This window comes from Bos javanicus, chromosome X (assembly GCF_032452875.1).
Source record: "Bos javanicus breed banteng chromosome X, ARS-OSU_banteng_1.0, whole genome shotgun sequence".
NCBI classification, from domain to species: domain Eukaryota; kingdom Metazoa; phylum Chordata; class Mammalia; order Artiodactyla; family Bovidae; genus Bos; species Bos javanicus.
Window position 1 is genome coordinate 128,155,370 of NC_083897.1, and position 19,083 is coordinate 128,174,452.

The following is a 19,083-nucleotide window of genomic DNA, read 5'->3' on the forward strand; positions in this document are numbered from 1 at the left end:
ATTCTTTTTCCCATTTTACAGATTGTGAAACTGAGTCATAGGTGGGTTTATGTATTTAGCCCAGATCAGCCTTCGAACTAAAGTTAGCCTCTCTGCTCCTATCCACTACCACCACTATCATTAACAAGTCCTTTTCTTGTTTCCTCACTTCTTTGTATTCTTTCTCCGTTATTCTGAAAGAGGGATTAGGATGTGACTAGAAAAGAGAAGTAAGGAAAGATGGCACCTCAGAAAATATGGCAGCTGTTTGCAAAATGCCCAAAACGCCTTCTCCCAAACATCATCCTTCAAGCAACACAAGCACGCGGCCCCGAGGCAGGCACGTGACGCACGTGACACACATGGTGCCGAGGCAGGCACATGATGCACGCACACGGCGCCGAGGCACGCATGTGATGCACGCACATGGCGCCGAGGCAGGCACGTGACGCACACGGTGCCGAGGCAGGCACGTGATGCATGCATGCGGCGCCGAGGCACGCACATGAGCACGTCATGCACGTGGCCCCGAGGCATGCACGTGATGCACGCATGCGGCACCGAGACACGCACGTGACGCAAACGGCACCGAGGCGGGCACGTAACGCACGAACGCAGCACCGAGGCACGCACGTGACGCAAACGGCACCGAGGCGGGCACGTAATGCACGCACGCGGCGCCGAGGCAGGCACGTGACGCACGCACGCGGCACCGAGGCACGCACGTGACGCACACAGCGCGGGGGCAGGCCGTTATGCACGCACCCGGCGCCAAGGCACGAACATGACGCACACACCGCCAAGGCACGCACGTGACGCACACGGCGCCGAGACCCGCACGTGATGCACGGGACGCACACGGCACCGAGGCACGCACGTGACGCACGTGACGCACCCGGCGCCGAGGCACGCACATGACGCACACGGCGCCGAGGCACGCACGTGACGCACCCAGCGCCGAGGCACGCACGTGACGCACGTGACGCACACAGCGCCGAGGCACGCACGTGACGCACGTGATGCACACGGCGCCGAGGCACGCACGTGACGCACCCGGCGCAGAGGCAGGCACGTGACGCACGGGACGCACACGGCACCGAGGCACGCACGTGACGCACCCGGCGCCGAGGCACGCACGTGACGCACCCGGCGCCGAGGCACGCACGTGACGCACCCGGCGCCGAGGCACGCACGTGACGCACGGGACGCACACGGCGCCGAGGCACGCACGTGACGCACCCGGCACAGAGGCAGGCACGTGACGAACGGGACGCACACGGCGCCGAGGCACGCACGTAACGCACTCGGCGCCGAGGCACGCACGTGATGCACCCGGCGGCGAGGCACGCACGTGACGCACACGACGCCGAGGCACGCACGTGACGCACCCGGCGCCGAGGAACGCACGTGACGCACCCGGCGCCGAGGCACGCACGTGACGCACGTGACGCACACGGCGCCGAGGCACGCACGTGAGGCACGAGACGCACACGGCGCCGAGGCACGCACGTGACGCACCCGGCGCAGAGGCAGGCACGTGACGCACGAAACGCACACGGCGCCGAGGCACGCACGTGACGCACCCGGCGCCGAGGCACGCATGTGATGCACCCGGCGCCGAGGCACGCACGTGACGCATGTGACGCACACGGTGCCGAGGCACGCACGTGACGCACACGGCGCCGAGGCACGCACGTGACGCACCCGGCGCCGAGGCACGCACGTGACGCACCCGGCGCCGAGGCACGAACGTGACTCACCCGGCGCCGAGGCACGCACGTGACGCACGTGACGCACCCGGCGCCGAGGCACGCACGTGACGCACCCGGCGCCGAGGCACGCACGTGACGCACCCGGCGCCGAGGCACGCACGTGACGCACGTGACGCACACGGCGCCGAGGCACGCACGTGACGCTCCCGGCGCCGAGGCACGCACGTGACGCACCCGGCGCCGAGGCACGCACGTGACGCACCCGGCGCCGAGGCACGCACGTGACGCACGTGACGCACACGGCGCCGAGGCACGCACGTGACGCTCCCGGCGCCGAGGCACGCACGTGACGCACCCGGCGCCGAGGCACGCACGTGACGCACCCGGCGCCGAGGCACGCACGTGACGCACACGGAGCCCAGGCACGCACGTGACGCACCCGGCGCCGAGGCACGCACGTGACGCACCCGGCGCCGAGGCACGCATGTGACGCACATGACGCACACGGCGCCGAGGCACGCACGTGACGCACCCGACACAGAGGCAGGCACGTGACACACGGGACGCACACGGCGCCGAGGCACGCACGTGACGCACCCGGCGCTGAGGCACGCACGTGACGCACCGGGCGCCGAGGCACGCTCGTGACGCACATGACGCACAAAGCGCCGAGGCACGCACGTGACGCACGTGATGCACACGGCGCCGAGGCACGCACGTGACGCACCTGGCGCAGAGGCAGGCACGTGACGCACAGGACGCACCTGGCGCCGAGGCACGCAAGTGATGCATGTAACGCACACGGCGCCGAGGCATGCACGTGACGCACACGGCGCCGAGGCAGGCACGTGACGCACATGACGCTGACGGCGCCGAGGCACGCACGTGACGCGCCCGGCGCCAAGGCACGCACGTGACGCACCCGGCACGGAAGCACGCACGTGACGCACACGGCGCCGAGGCACGCACGTGACGCACCCGGCGCCGAGGCACGCACGTGACGCACCCGGCGCCGAGGCACGCACGTGACGCACCCGGCGCCGAGGCACGCACGTGACGCACCAGGCACGGAAGCACGGACGTGAGGCACACGGCGCCGAGGCACGCACGTGACGCACCCGGCGCTGAAGCACGCACGTGACGCACACGGCGCCGAAGCACGCACGTGACGCACACGGCGCCGAGGCACGCACGTTACGCACGGGACGTACACGGCACCGAGGCACGCACGGGACGCGCACACGGCGCCGAGGCACGCACGTTACGCACGGGACGTACACGGCACCGAGGCACGCACGGGACGCACACGGCGCCGAGGCAGGCACGTGACGCACATGACGCTGACGGCGCCGAGGCACGCACGTGATGCACCCGGCGCCAAGGCACGCACGTGACGCACCCGGCACGGAAGCACGCACGTGACGCACACGGCACCGAGGCACGCATGTGACGCACACGGCGCCGAGGCACGCACGTGACGCACACGACGCGCACGGCGCTGAGGCACGCACGTGACGCACACGGCGCCGAGGCATGCACGTGACGCACGTGACGCACACGGCGCCGAGGCAGGCACGTGACGCACATGACGCTGACGGCGCCGAGGCACGCACGTGATGCACCCGGCGCCAAGGCACGCACGGGACGCACACGGCGCCGAGGCACGCACGTGACGCACGGGACGCACACGGCGCCGAGGCACGCACGTGACGCGCCCGGCGCCAAGGCACGCACGTGACGCACCCGGCACGGAAGCACGCACGTGACGCACACGGCGCCGAGGCACGCACGTGACGCACCCGGCGCCGAGGCACGCACGTGACGCACCCGGCGCCGAGGCACGCACGTGACGCACCAGGCACGGAAGCACGGACGTGAGGCACACGGCGCCGAGGCACGCACGTGACGCACCCGGCGCTGAAGCACGCACGTGACGCACACGGCGCCGAAGCACGCACGTGACGCACACGGCGCCGAGGCACGCACGTTACGCACGGGACGTACACGGCACCGAGGCACGCACGGGACGCGCACACGGCGCCGAGGCACGCACGTTACGCACGGGACGTACACGGCACCGAGGCACGCACGGGACGCACACGGCGCCGAGGCAGGCACGTGACGCACATGACGCTGACGGCGCCGAGGCACGCACGTGATGCACCCGGCGCCAAGGCACGCACGTGACGCACCCGGCACGGAAGCACGCACGTGACGCACACGGCACCGAGGCACGCATGTGACGCACACGGCGCCGAGGCACGCACGTGACGCACACGACGCGCACGGCGCTGAGGCACGCACGTGACGCACACGGCGCCGAGGCATGCACGTGACGCACGTGACGCACACGGCGCCGAGGCAGGCACGTGACGCACATGACGCTGACGGCGCCGAGGCACGCACGTGATGCACCCGGCGCCAAGGCACGCACGGGACGCACACGGCGCCGAGGCACGCACGTGACGCACGTGACGCACACGGCGCCGAGGCACGCACGTGACGCACGGGACGCACACGGCGCCGAGGCACGCACGTGACGCACGGGACGCACACGGCGCCGAGGCACGCACGTGACGTACGTGACGCACACGGCGCCGAGGCACGCACGTGACGCACGTGACGCACACGGCGCCTAGGCACACACGTGACGCACGTGACGCACACGGCGCCGAGGCACGCACGTGACGCACACGGCGCAGAGGCAGGCACGTGACGCACGGGACGCACTCGGCGCCGAGGCACGCACGTGACGCACCCGGCGCCGAGGCACGCTCGTGACGCACATGACGCACACAGCGCCGAGGCACGCACGTGACGCACGTGACGCACAAGGCGCCGAGGCACGCACGTGACGCACACGGCGCAGAGGCAGGCATGTGACGCATGGGACGCACACGGCGCCGAGGCACGCACGTGACGCACGTGACGCAAACGGTGCCGAGGCACGCACGTGACGCACCCAGCGCCGAGGCACGCACGTGACGCACCCGGCGCCGAGGAACGCACATGACTCACCTGGCGCCGAGGCACGCACGTGACGCACGGGACGCACACGGCGCCGAGGCACGCACGTGACGTACGTGACGCACACGGCGCCGAGGCACGCACGTGACGCACGTGACGCACACGGCGCCTAGGCACACACGTGACGCACGTGACGCACACGGCGCCGAGGCACGCACGTGACGCACACGGCGCAGAGGCAGGCACGTGACGCACGGGACGCACTCGGCGCCGAGGCACGCACGTGACGCACCCGGCGCCGAGGCACGCACGTGACGCACGTGACGCACACGGCGCCGAGGCACGCACGTGACGCTCCCGGCGCCGAGGCACGCACGTGACGCACCCGGCGCCGAGGCACGCACGTGACGCACCCGGCGCCGAGGCACGCACGTGACGCACACGGAGCCCAGGCACGCACGTGACGCACCCGGCGCCGAGGCACGCACGTGACGCACCCGGCGCCGAGGCACGCATGTGACGCACATGACGCACACGGCGCCGAGGCACGCACGTGACGCACCCGACACAGAGGCAGGCACGTGACACACGGGACGCACACGGCGCCGAGGCACGCACGTGACGCACCCGGCGCTGAGGCACGCACGTGACGCACCGGGCGCCGAGGCACGCTCGTGACGCACATGACGCACAAAGCGCCGAGGCACGCACGTGACGCACGTGATGCACACGGCGCCGAGGCACGCACGTGACGCACCTGGCGCAGAGGCAGGCACGTGACGCACAGGACGCACCTGGCGCCGAGGCACGCAAGTGATGCATGTAACGCACACGGCGCCGAGGCATGCACGTGACGCACACGGCGCCGAGGCAGGCACGTGACGCACATGACGCTGACGGCGCCGAGGCACGCACGTGACGCGCCCGGCGCCAAGGCACGCACGTGACGCACCCGGCACGGAAGCACGCACGTGACGCACACGGCGCCGAGGCACGCACGTGACGCACCCGGCGCCGAGGCACGCACGTGACGCACCCGGCGCCGAGGCACGCACGTGACGCACCCGGCGCCGAGGCACGCACGTGACGCACCAGGCACGGAAGCACGGACGTGAGGCACACGGCGCCGAGGCACGCACGTGACGCACCCGGCGCTGAAGCACGCACGTGACGCACACGGCGCCGAAGCACGCACGTGACGCACACGGCGCCGAGGCACGCACGTTACGCACGGGACGTACACGGCACCGAGGCACGCACGGGACGCGCACACGGCGCCGAGGCACGCACGTTACGCACGGGACGTACACGGCACCGAGGCACGCACGGGACGCACACGGCGCCGAGGCAGGCACGTGACGCACATGACGCTGACGGCGCCGAGGCACGCACGTGATGCACCCGGCGCCAAGGCACGCACGTGACGCACCCGGCACGGAAGCACGCACGTGACGCACACGGCACCGAGGCACGCATGTGACGCACACGGCGCCGAGGCACGCACGTGACGCACACGACGCGCACGGCGCTGAGGCACGCACGTGACGCACACGGCGCCGAGGCATGCACGTGACGCACGTGACGCACACGGCGCCGAGGCAGGCACGTGACGCACATGACGCTGACGGCGCCGAGGCACGCACGTGATGCACCCGGCGCCAAGGCACGCACGGGACGCACACGGCGCCGAGGCACGCACGTGACGCACGGGACGCACACGGCGCCGAGGCACGCACGTGACGCGCCCGGCGCCAAGGCACGCACGTGACGCACCCGGCACGGAAGCACGCACGTGACGCACACGGCGCCGAGGCACGCACGTGACGCACCCGGCGCCGAGGCACGCACGTGACGCACCCGGCGCCGAGGCACGCACGTGACGCACCAGGCACGGAAGCACGGACGTGAGGCACACGGCGCCGAGGCACGCACGTGACGCACCCGGCGCTGAAGCACGCACGTGACGCACACGGCGCCGAAGCACGCACGTGACGCACACGGCGCCGAGGCACGCACGTTACGCACGGGACGTACACGGCACCGAGGCACGCACGGGACGCGCACACGGCGCCGAGGCACGCACGTTACGCACGGGACGTACACGGCACCGAGGCACGCACGGGACGCACACGGCGCCGAGGCAGGCACGTGACGCACATGACGCTGACGGCGCCGAGGCACGCACGTGATGCACCCGGCGCCAAGGCACGCACGTGACGCACCCGGCACGGAAGCACGCACGTGACGCACACGGCACCGAGGCACGCATGTGACGCACACGGCGCCGAGGCACGCACGTGACGCACACGACGCGCACGGCGCTGAGGCACGCACGTGACGCACACGGCGCCGAGGCATGCACGTGACGCACGTGACGCACACGGCGCCGAGGCAGGCACGTGACGCACATGACGCTGACGGCGCCGAGGCACGCACGTGATGCACCCGGCGCCAAGGCACGCACGGGACGCACACGGCGCCGAGGCACGCACGTGACGCACGTGACGCACACGGCGCCGAGGCACGCACGTGACGCACGGGACGCACACGGCGCCGAGGCACGCACGTGACGCACGGGACGCACACGGCGCCGAGGCACGCACGTGACGTACGTGACGCACACGGCGCCGAGGCACGCACGTGACGCACGTGACGCACACGGCGCCTAGGCACACACGTGACGCACGTGACGCACACGGCGCCGAGGCACGCACGTGACGCACACGGCGCAGAGGCAGGCACGTGACGCACGGGACGCACTCGGCGCCGAGGCACGCACGTGACGCACCCGGCGCCGAGGCACGCTCGTGACGCACATGACGCACACAGCGCCGAGGCACGCACGTGACGCACGTGACGCACAAGGCGCCGAGGCACGCACGTGACGCACACGGCGCAGAGGCAGGCATGTGACGCATGGGACGCACACGGCGCCGAGGCACGCACGTGACGCACGTGACGCAAACGGTGCCGAGGCACGCACGTGACGCACCCAGCGCCGAGGCACGCACGTGACGCACCCGGCGCCGAGGAACGCACATGACTCACCTGGCGCCGAGGCACGCACGTGACGCACGTGACGCACACGGCGCTGAGGCACGCACGTGACGCACACGGCGCCGAGGCAGGCACGTGACGCACCCGGCGCCGAGGCACGCACATGACTCACCTGGCGCCGAGGCACGCACATGACTCACCTGGCGCCGAGGCACGCACGTGATGCACGTGACGCAAACGGTGCCGAGGCACGCACGTGACGCACCCGGCGCCGAGGCACGCACATGACTCACCTGGCGCCGACGCACGCACGTGACGCACGTGACGCACACGGCGCCGAGGCACGCACGTGACGCACGGGACACACACGGCGCCGAGGCACGCACGTGACGCACGTGACGCACACGGCGCCGAGGCACGCACGTGACGCACGTGACGCACACGGCGCCTAGGCACACACGTGACGCACGTGACGCACACGGCGCCGAGGCACGCACGTGACGCACACGGCGCAGAGGCAGGCACGTGACGCACGGGACGCACTCGGCGCCGAGGCACGCACGTGACGCACCCAGCGCCGAGGCACGCTCGTGACGCACATGACGCACACAGCGCCGAGGCACGCACGTGACGCACGTGACGCACAAGGCGCCGAGGCACGCACGTGACGCACACGGCGCAGAGGCAGGCATGTGACGCATGGGACGCACACGGCGCCGAGGCACGCACGTGACGCACGTGACGCAAACGGTGCCGAGGCACGCACGTGACGCACCCAGCGCCGAGGCACGCACGTGACGCACCCGGCGCCGAGGAACGCACATGACTCACCTGGCGCCGAGGCACGCACGTGACGCACGTGACGCACACGGCGCTGAGGCACGCACGTGACGCACACGGCGCCGAGGCAGGCACGTGACGCACCCGGCGCCGAGGCACGCACATGACTCACCTGGCGCCGAGGCACGCACATGACTCACCTGGCGCCGAGGCACGCACGTGATGCACGTGACGCAAACGGTGCCGAGGCACGCACGTGACGCACCCGGCGCCGAGGCACGCACATGACTCACCTGGCGCCGACGCACGCACGTGACGCACGTGACGCACACGGCGCTGAGCCACGCACGTGACGCACGTGACGCACACGGCGCCGAGGCAGGCACGTGACGCACATGACACTGACGGCGCCGAGGCACGCACGTGACACACCCGGCGCCAAGGCACGCACGTGACGCACCCGGCACGGAAGCACGCACGTGACGCACACGGCGCCGAGGCACGCACGTGACGCACCCGGCGCCGAGGCACGCACGTGACGCACACGGCGCAGAGGCAGGCACGTGACGCACGGGACGCACACGGCGCCGAGGCACGCACGTGACGCACCCGGCGCCGAGGCACGCACGTGACGCACCCGGCGCCGAGGCACGCTCGTGACGCACGGGACGCACACGGCGCCGAGGCACGCACGTGACGCACGGGACACACACGGCGCCGAGGCACGCACGTGACGCACGTGACGCACACGGCGCCGAGGCACGCACGTGACGCACGTGACGCACACGGCGCCTAGGCACACACGTGACGCACGTGACGCACACGGCGCCGAGGCACGCACGTGACGCACACGGCGCAGAGGCAGGCACGTGACGCACGGGACGCACTCGGCGCCGAGGCACGCACGTGACGCACCCGGCGCCGAGGCACGCTCGTGACGCACATGACGCACACAGCGCCGAGGCACGCACGTGACGCACGTGACGCACAAGGCGCCGAGGCACGCACGTGACGCACACGGCGCAGAGGCAGGCATGTGACGCATGGGACGCACACGGCGCCGAGGCACGCACGTGACGCACGTGACGCAAACGGTGCCGAGGCACGCACGTGACGCACCCAGCGCCGAGGCACGCACGTGACGCACCCGGCGCCGAGGAACGCACATGACTCACCTGGCGCCGAGGCACGCACGTGACGCACGTGACGCACACGGCGCTGAGGCACGCACGTGACGCACACGGCGCCGAGGCAGGCACGTGACGCACCCGGCGCCGAGGCACGCACATGACTCACCTGGCGCCGAGGCACGCACATGACTCACCTGGCGCCGAGGCACGCACGTGATGCACGTGACGCAAACGGTGCCGAGGCACGCACGTGACGCACCCGGCGCCGAGGCACGCACATGACTCACCTGGCGCCGACGCACGCACGTGACGCACGTGACGCACACGGCGCTGAGCCACGCACGTGACGCACGTGACGCACACGGCGCCGAGGCAGGCACGTGACGCACATGACACTGACGGCGCCGAGGCACGCACGTGACACACCCGGCGCCAAGGCACGCACGTGACGCACCCGGCACGGAAGCACGCACGTGACGCACACGGCGCCGAGGCACGCACGTGACGCACCCGGCGCCGAGGCACGCACGTGACGCACACGGCGCAGAGGCAGGCACGTGACGCACGGGACGCACACGGCGCCGAGGCACGCACGTGACGCACCCGGCGCCGAGGCACGCACGTGACGCACCCGGCGCCGAGGCACGCTCGTGACGCACGGGACGCACACGGCGCCGAGGCACGCACGTGACGCACGGGACACACACGGCGCCGAGGCACGCACGTGACGCACGTGACGCACACGGCGCCGAGGCACGCACGTGACGCACGGGACGCACACGGCGCCGAGGCACGCACGTGACGTACGTGACGCACACGGCGCCGAGGCACGCACGTGACGCACGTGACGCACACGGCGCCTAGGCACACACGTGACGCACGTGACGCACACGGCGCCGAGGCACGCACGTGACGCACACGGCGCAGAGGCAGGCACGTGACGCACGGGACGCACTCGGCGCCGAGGCACGCACGTGACGCACCCGGCGCCGAGGCACGCTCGTGACGCACATGACGCACACAGCGCCGAGGCACGCACGTGACGCACGTGACGCACAAGGCGCCGAGGCACGCACGTGACGCACACGGCGCAGAGGCAGGCATGTGACGCATGGGACGCACACGGCGCCGAGGCACGCACGTGACGCACGTGACGCAAACGGTGCCGAGGCACGCACGTGACGCACCCAGCGCCGAGGCACGCACGTGACGCACCCGGCGCCGAGGAACGCACATGACTCACCTGGCGCCGAGGCACGCACGTGACGCACGTGACGCACACGGCGCTGAGGCACGCACGTGACGCACACGGCGCCGAGGCAGGCACGTGACGCACCCGGCGCCGAGGCACGCACATGACTCACCTGGCGCCGAGGCACGCACATGACTCACCTGGCGCCGAGGCACGCACGTGATGCACGTGACGCAAACGGTGCCGAGGCACGCACGTGACGCACCCGGCGCCGAGGCACGCACATGACTCACCTGGCGCCGACGCACGCACGTGACGCACGTGACGCACACGGCGCCGAGGCACGCACGTGACGCACGGGACACACACGGCGCCGAGGCACGCACGTGACGCACGTGACGCACACGGCGCCGAGGCACGCACGTGACGCACGTGACGCACACGGCGCCTAGGCACACACGTGACGCACGTGACGCACACGGCGCCGAGGCACGCACGTGACGCACACGGCGCAGAGGCAGGCACGTGACGCACGGGACGCACTCGGCGCCGAGGCACGCACGTGACGCACCCGGCGCCGAGGCACGCTCGTGACGCACATGACGCACACAGCGCCGAGGCACGCACGTGACGCACGTGACGCACAAGGCGCCGAGGCACGCACGTGACGCACACGGCGCAGAGGCAGGCATGTGACGCATGGGACGCACACGGCGCCGAGGCACGCACGTGACGCACGTGACGCAAACGGTGCCGAGGCACGCACGTGACGCACCCAGCGCCGAGGCACGCACGTGACGCACCCGGCGCCGAGGAACGCACATGACTCACCTGGCGCCGAGGCACGCACGTGACGCACGTGACGCACACGGCGCTGAGGCACGCACGTGACGCACACGGCGCCGAGGCAGGCACGTGACGCACCCGGCGCCGAGGCACGCACATGACTCACCTGGCGCCGAGGCACGCACATGACTCACCTGGCGCCGAGGCACGCACGTGATGCACGTGACGCAAACGGTGCCGAGGCACGCACGTGACGCACCCGGCGCCGAGGCACGCACATGACTCACCTGGCGCCGACGCACGCACGTGACGCACGTGACGCACACGGCGCTGAGCCACGCACGTGACGCACGTGACGCACACGGCGCCGAGGCAGGCACGTGACGCACATGACACTGACGGCGCCGAGGCACGCACGTGACACACCCGGCGCCAAGGCACGCACGTGACGCACCCGGCACGGAAGCACGCACGTGACGCACACGGCGCCGAGGCACGCACGTGACGCACCCGGCGCCGAGGCACGCACGTGACGCACACGGCGCAGAGGCAGGCACATGACGCACGGGACGCACACGGCGCCGAGGCACGCACGTGACGCACCCGGCGCCGAGGCACGCACGTGACGCACCCGGCGCCGAGGCACGCTCGTGACGCACATGACGCACACAGCGCCGAGGCACGCACGTGACGCACGTGACGCACACGGCGCCGAGGTATGCACGTGACGCACACGGCGCAGAGGCAGGCACGTGACGCACCCGGCGCTGAGGCACTCATGTGACGCACCCGGCGCCGAGGCACGCTCGTGACGCACATGACGCACACAGCGCCGAGGCACACACGTGACGCACGTGACGCACACGGTGCCGAGGCACGCACGTGACGCACACGGCGCAGAGGCAGGCACGTGACGCACGGGACGCACTCGGCGCCGAGGCACGCACGTGACGCACCCGGCGCCGAGGCACGCTCGTGACGCACATGACGCACACAGCGCCGAGGCACGCACGTGACGCACGTGACGCACAAGGCGCCGAGGCACGCACGTGACGCACACGGCGCAGAGGCAGGCATGTGACGCATGGGACGCACACGGCGCCGAGGCACGCACGTGACGCACGTGACGCAAACGGTGCCGAGGCAGGCACGTGACGCACCCAGCGCCGAGGCACGCACGTGACGCACCCGGCGCCGAGGCACGCACATGACTCACCTGGCGCCGAGGCACGCACGTGACGCACGTGACGCACACGGCGCTGAGGCACGCACGTGACGCACGTGACGCACACGGCGCCGAGGCAGGCACGTGACGCACATGACACTTACGGCGCCGAGGCACGCACGTGATGCACGTGACGCAAACGGTGCCGAGGCACGCACGTGACGCACCCGGCGCCGAGGCACGCACGTGACGCACACGGCACCGAGGCACGCACGTGACGCACCCGGCGCCGAGGCACGCACGTGACGCACCAGGCACGGAAGCACGGACGTGACGCACACGGCGCCGAGGCACGCACGTGACGCACCTGGCACCGAGGCACGCACGTGACGCACACGGCGCCAAGGCACGCACGTGACGCACCCGGCGCCGAGGCACGCACGTGACGCACGTGACGCACACGGCGCTGAGGCACGCACGTGACGCACACGGCGCTGAGGCACGCACGTGACGCACCCGGCGCCGAAGCACGCACGTGACGCACGTGACGCACACGGCGCCGAGGCACGCACGTGACGCACCTGGCACAGAGGCAGGCACGTGACGCACGTGACGCACACGGCGCCGAGGCACGCACGTGACGCACCCGGCGCCGAGGAACGCACGTGACGCAGCCAGTGCCGAGGCACGCTCGTGACGCACATGACGCACACAGCGCCGAGGCACGCACGTGACGCACGTGATGCACACGGCGCCGAGGCACGCACGTGACGCACCCGGCGCAGAGGCAGGCACGTGACGCACGGGACGCACCTGGCGCCGAGGCACGCAAGTGACGCACGTGACGCAAACGGTGCCGAGGCAGGCACGTGACGCACCCGGCGCCGAGGCACGCACGGGACGCACCCGGCGCCGAGGCACGCACGGGACGCACACGGCGCCGAGGCACGCCCGTGACGCACCCGGCGCCGAGGCACGCACGTGACGCACCCGGCGCCGAGGCACGCACGTGACGCACCCGGCGCCGAGGCACGCACGTGACGCACCCGGCGCCGAGGCACGCACGTGACGCACACGGCGCCGAGGCATGAACGTGACGCACGTGACGCACACGGCGCCGAGGCAGGCACGTGACGCACATGACGCACATGATGCACACGGCGCCGAGGCAGGCACGTGACGCACATGACGCACACAGCGCCGAGGCACGCACGTGACGCACACGGCACAGAGGCACGGACGTGACGCACCCGGCACCGAAGCACGCACGTGACGCACACGGCGCCGAGGCATGAACGTGACGCACGTGACGCACACGGCGCCGAGGCAGGCACGTGACGCACATGACGCACATGATGCACACGGCGCCGAGGCAGGCACGTGACGCACATGACGCACACAGCGCCGAGGCACGCACGTGACGCACACGGCACAGAGGCACGGACGTGACGCACCCGGCACCGAAGCACGCACGTGACGCACACGGCACCGAGGCACGCATGTGACGCACACGGCGCCGAGGCAGGCACACGTCGCACGGCGCCGAGGCACGCACGTGACGCACACGACGCACACGGCGCCGAGGCACGCACGTGACGCACACGACGCACACGGCGCCGAGGCACGCACGTGACGCACACGGCGCCGAGGCACGCACGTGATGCACATGACGCACACGGCGCCGAGGCAGGCACGTGACGCACGTGACGCACATGGTGCCGAGGCAGGCACGTGACGCACCCGGCACCAAAGCACGCACGTGACACACACGGCACCGAGGCACGCACGTGACGCACACGGCGCCGAGGCACGCACGTGACGCACACGGCGCCGAGGCACACACGTGACACACACGGTGCCGAGGCAGGCACGTGACGCACCCGGCACCAAAGCACGCACGTGACACACACGGCACCGAGGCACGCACGTGACGCACACGGCGCCGAGGCACGCACGTGATGCATATGACGCACACGGCACTGAGGCCGGCACGTGATGCACGCACGCGGCGCTGAGGCACGCACATGATGCACAGGGCACCGAGGCAGGCACGTGACGCACACGGCGCCGAGGCACGCACGTGACGCACCCGGCACCGAGGCATGCACGTGACGCACACGACGCCGAGGCACGCACGTGATGCACGTGACGCACACGGCGCCGAGGCACGCACGTGACGCACCTGGCACCGAAGCACGCACGTGACGCACCCGGCACCGAAGCACGCACGTGACGCACACGGCACCGAGGCACGCACGTGACGCACACGGCGCCGAGGCACGCACGTGACGCACGTGACGCACACAGCGCTGAGGCACACACGTGACGCACACGGCGCCGAGGCAGGCACGTGATGCACGCACGCGGCACTGAGGCACGCACGTGACGCACAGGGCACCGAGGCAGGCACGTAATGCACGCACGCTGCGCTGAGGCACGCACGTGACGCACACGTCGCCGAGGCAGGCACGTGACGCACGCACAGGGCGCCGAGGCAGGCGCGTGACGCACGCACGCGGCGCCGAGGCACGCACGTGACACACATGACGCACGCACGCGGCGCCGAGGCAGGCGCGTGACGCACGCACGCGGCGCCGAGGCAGGCACGCGCACACAGCAAGGCTTACACTAAAAACAGCTAGCAAGGGAAACAAGCTGTCAGGAAGCAACCGGATCAGTTTCATTCTTCAGGCTTTACTTTTTCATTATTGTGATTTGTAGTAGAGACAAAACTCATGAAATAACTGGTACTCTATACAAAAACTCAAGTAAACTCAAATTGAAAGTTTGAGTTCAAAAATGTAAATTTCACACATCTGTGAGACCCGTTCCCTAGCCAAAGCACAAAGGGACGTCAGGTCTAAAAGCTGTCCTCTGATAATCCTACCTGGTCCTTCACCCTACTCCAGGTCACCCTCGCTCCACTGGAGAAAACCCTGGGTCATCTGCTCTGCTGGGAACAAGAAAGGATCTGGGAATTTGCACTTTTTTTTCACCCTTTCTGGGATAAGATAAAAAAGCTGCAACAGTTGTCTAGTCACTAGATTCCAGTAGGTCTAATGTTATGAAAAAACAGAGCAAGACAGGACTAGGATCCAAGAAAGTTACCTGGCATGGCCTCTAGCGCACGGGCACAGATGGACAGGAGCCAGACATGAACTTGAAGCCCAGCCCTGTCGCTAACTCAGATTGTGACCCTTAGCAAGCTATTTAGCTTTTGGAAGCCTACATTTCCTCATCTGCAGTTGGGCCAGGTGATAGCACCAACTTCATGGGGTTCTTATGAAGATTTTATGAGATGGTACATGTAAGTCACAGAACATATTGCCTGGTTAAAATGTGTGTGTGTTTAACTTAAGAATGAGCCAAAAAAAAAAAAAAAAAAGAATATACTGGTGGTTGTCAAGGAGTGTGGGATTAGCAGATGTAAACTATTTTACATACAGGATGGTTAACAGGGTCCTACTGTATAGCACAGGGAACTAAATTCAGTGATGGTGGTGGTTTAGTTGCTAAATTGTGTCCAACTCTTGTGACCCCATGGGCTGTAACCTGCCAGGCTCCTCTATCCCTGGGACTTCCTAGGTAAGGATACTAGGCTTGCTTGCCATTTCCTTCTCCCGGGGATCTTCCCAACCCAAGGATCCAACTCAGGTCTCTTTAACTGCAGGTGGTCTCCTGCATTGCAGGCAGATTCTTTACCAATTGAACCCCCAGGGAAGACTGTGATAAACTATGATGGAAAAGAATGTATATATATATCAGTTTAGCTCAGTCGTGTCCGACTCTTTGCCACCCCATGAATCGCAGCACGCCAGGCCTCCCTGTCCATCACCAACTCCCGGAGTTCACCCAGACTCATATCCATCAAGTCAGTGATGCCATCCAGCCATCTCTATATTGTGTGTGTGTGTGTGTGTGTGTGTGTGTGTGTGTGTAGTGTATAGTATAGTGTATATATATATATATATATATACACACTATATATAGTGTATGTGTGTGTGTGTGTGTGTGTGTGTGTGTGTGTATAGTATAACTGAGTTGCTGTACAGCAGTAATTAACACATTGCAATTCACCTAAACTTCAGTTTTAAAAGTTTTTAAAAAGGACTGTAATAACATATATATCTAACCTAGTATCTTTGTATAAATCCTCAGAGTTTAAAAGCCCTTTTACCTATGTCTTTTCCATTTTAATCAATGCCGCTGCCAAAAATCTAAGTATTTCCTTGATTCTCTGTATTTTTTTACAGCCCACATCCAGCTAAGGTAATAGGAATGTCGATAGTCTCTGTCTTCAGGTTTTAAGAAAGGCCATTCAGTCTTCCACACCCCTTTCTGATTTCCTTATAATGACTTGGAATACTGCACAGCTGTTTTATTGCAAGAAAAAAAAAAGAACAGGAAACCTATGTTCCACAACTTCACACCAAGACTTGAAAGTAAAGTTAAAATTTCATCAGAATTGCATTTCATACTTGGTAAACCTCAAACAAGCAAAATACTAAAAATACCACCTGTTTTCTCTTCCATTCCCCAAGGTACCATAATTATAACTTGACACAGGGTGGAAAACTGACTTACCAGCTTCGATGCATTCTGGCTTCAGGCAGTACTCTGGTTTAGCATGGAGACTTAAGAAACCTTGACTCACTGAAAAAACAGACCAAAATAAATGACTGGCTTGCAGCAGACCACCAACAGGTAACCCACTGTGAGGCACACTTGTGAGACGTTTGATATCTATTCATCCTTCCCTGTATTGACACCACATTCAAAAATCCACTTGGCTCATTGTCACAGAACCAGACTCTGGTCACTAGCTAAGCAACCTTGGTGAGACTCTTGGTTGCTCCCAAACTTGGTTTGCTTGAACGTGAAGACAAGTGGGCACAACTAGACCCATGCTTCTTAGAGTGGGGTCCCAGGGGCAAAGGCAGCACAGCAACATCACCTGGGAGCTAATGAGAAATGCAGATGACCAAGCCCTACCCTGACCTTCAGACTCACAAACTCTGGGGTTGGGGCCCAACCATCCTCCTTTTATTTATTTAATTTTAGTCTATCTATTTGCTTATGGCTTTACCGGGTCTTCAGTGCTTTGCATGGGCTTTCTCTAGAGAGTTGCAGTGAGTGGGGGCTACTCTCAAGTTGTGGTGCATGGTCTTCTCATTGCAGTGGCTTCTCTTGTTGAGTGGCACAGTCTCTAGGTGTATGGGCTTCAATAGTTGTGGCACAGGGACCTAGTTGCCTCACAGCATCTGAGATCTTTCTGGACCAGGGATCAAACCCGTGTCCCCTGCATTGGCAGGCAGACTCTTAACCTCTGGTCCACCAGAAAAGTCCCATTTGCATTTTAACAAGCCCTCCATGTTATTCTGATGCACACTCAAGTTTGAGAACCATTTGGTTAAATAATCCCTAAAGTCTCTATCTCTGATTATCTGTGGTTTAAGTCTAATCATTTCACTTTTTGTTTACAACTACATTCTCATTTTAGTGATGGGAAAATTGAAAGTTATAGATTGTGTCATTTGGACTAAATCCAGAGCTGAAGGAGAAAGCTAGCATATGTGGCATTTAAAGTTCTGCATCTTATCTAAACCATTCATACAGATACAGCCCATAAAAGGAGGAAGAGTAACAGATTTTTTTTCGGTCAAGAGAATCATTATCTGCCTGTCCTGTACTCCACACCCACCTCCCACCAGGCCCAGCCCAGCTACCACACAGATACAGCTTGGTGGACCAAGTTTCCAACTACTTCCACCAAAACAAAACCAAACAGAAACCCTACAAGACCTAAGTAGCTTTTCACCAATGGCTTCATTTCCCCCACCTGGCTGGCAACTTTCAGCAAATGTTTGGAGGGGTGCCCTGTTCATAAACTTCACGTGGCACCTGGACGTTAGCAGATATGAGTTTAGACTTTGAAAATATTTGTGGTAGCCAAGGAAATTGTGGGGAATTCATTATTGCTGTACTCTGTGAGCAGAAATAAGGAATCATTTGGAAATGTGGCCGTGGGGAGATGGAAGGTAGAGGGTGAAAGGAGGCCAAGCCCTTTCAAGGCATCCTCAGCAGAGGAAAAGTATCCCTATGTTTCTGCTAGAGATGAAAGACCTATACATCACCTGCCAGTGTGGCAATTTGTGTTATTTATTAACCCACATTCTAAGAGGAGCCTGCTTTGTCTTTGTTCTTTTCTCTGCTGCCATCCTCCAGTCTTTTTACCTGTGTTACATTAAACATTCAAGAAAATTGCTTATGAAACAAACATCTCAGGCCTATTTTTAAGAAAAGAAGTATCTTAAAGTTATATTTTGATTTCTTTAGAAATCAAAAAAAGTAAAAATATATATGTGGAGCATAACA

The 19,083-nt window shown here is 65.8% G+C and overlaps 1 protein-coding gene across 1 annotated transcript in view; it reads right to left on the bottom strand.

The window, feature by feature from the left end:
• The window catches only part of PHEX (phosphate regulating endopeptidase X-linked), a 228,136-nt gene that overhangs the window by 200,020 nt on the left and 9,033 nt on the right, over nt 1–19,083 (bottom strand). Inside the window, exon 2 of the mRNA XM_061407917.1 lies at nt 17,293–17,361. Within this exon, the coding sequence (XP_061263901.1) occupies nt 17,293–17,361 (69 nt within the window). The remainder of the gene's footprint in view (nt 1–17,292; nt 17,362–19,083) is intronic.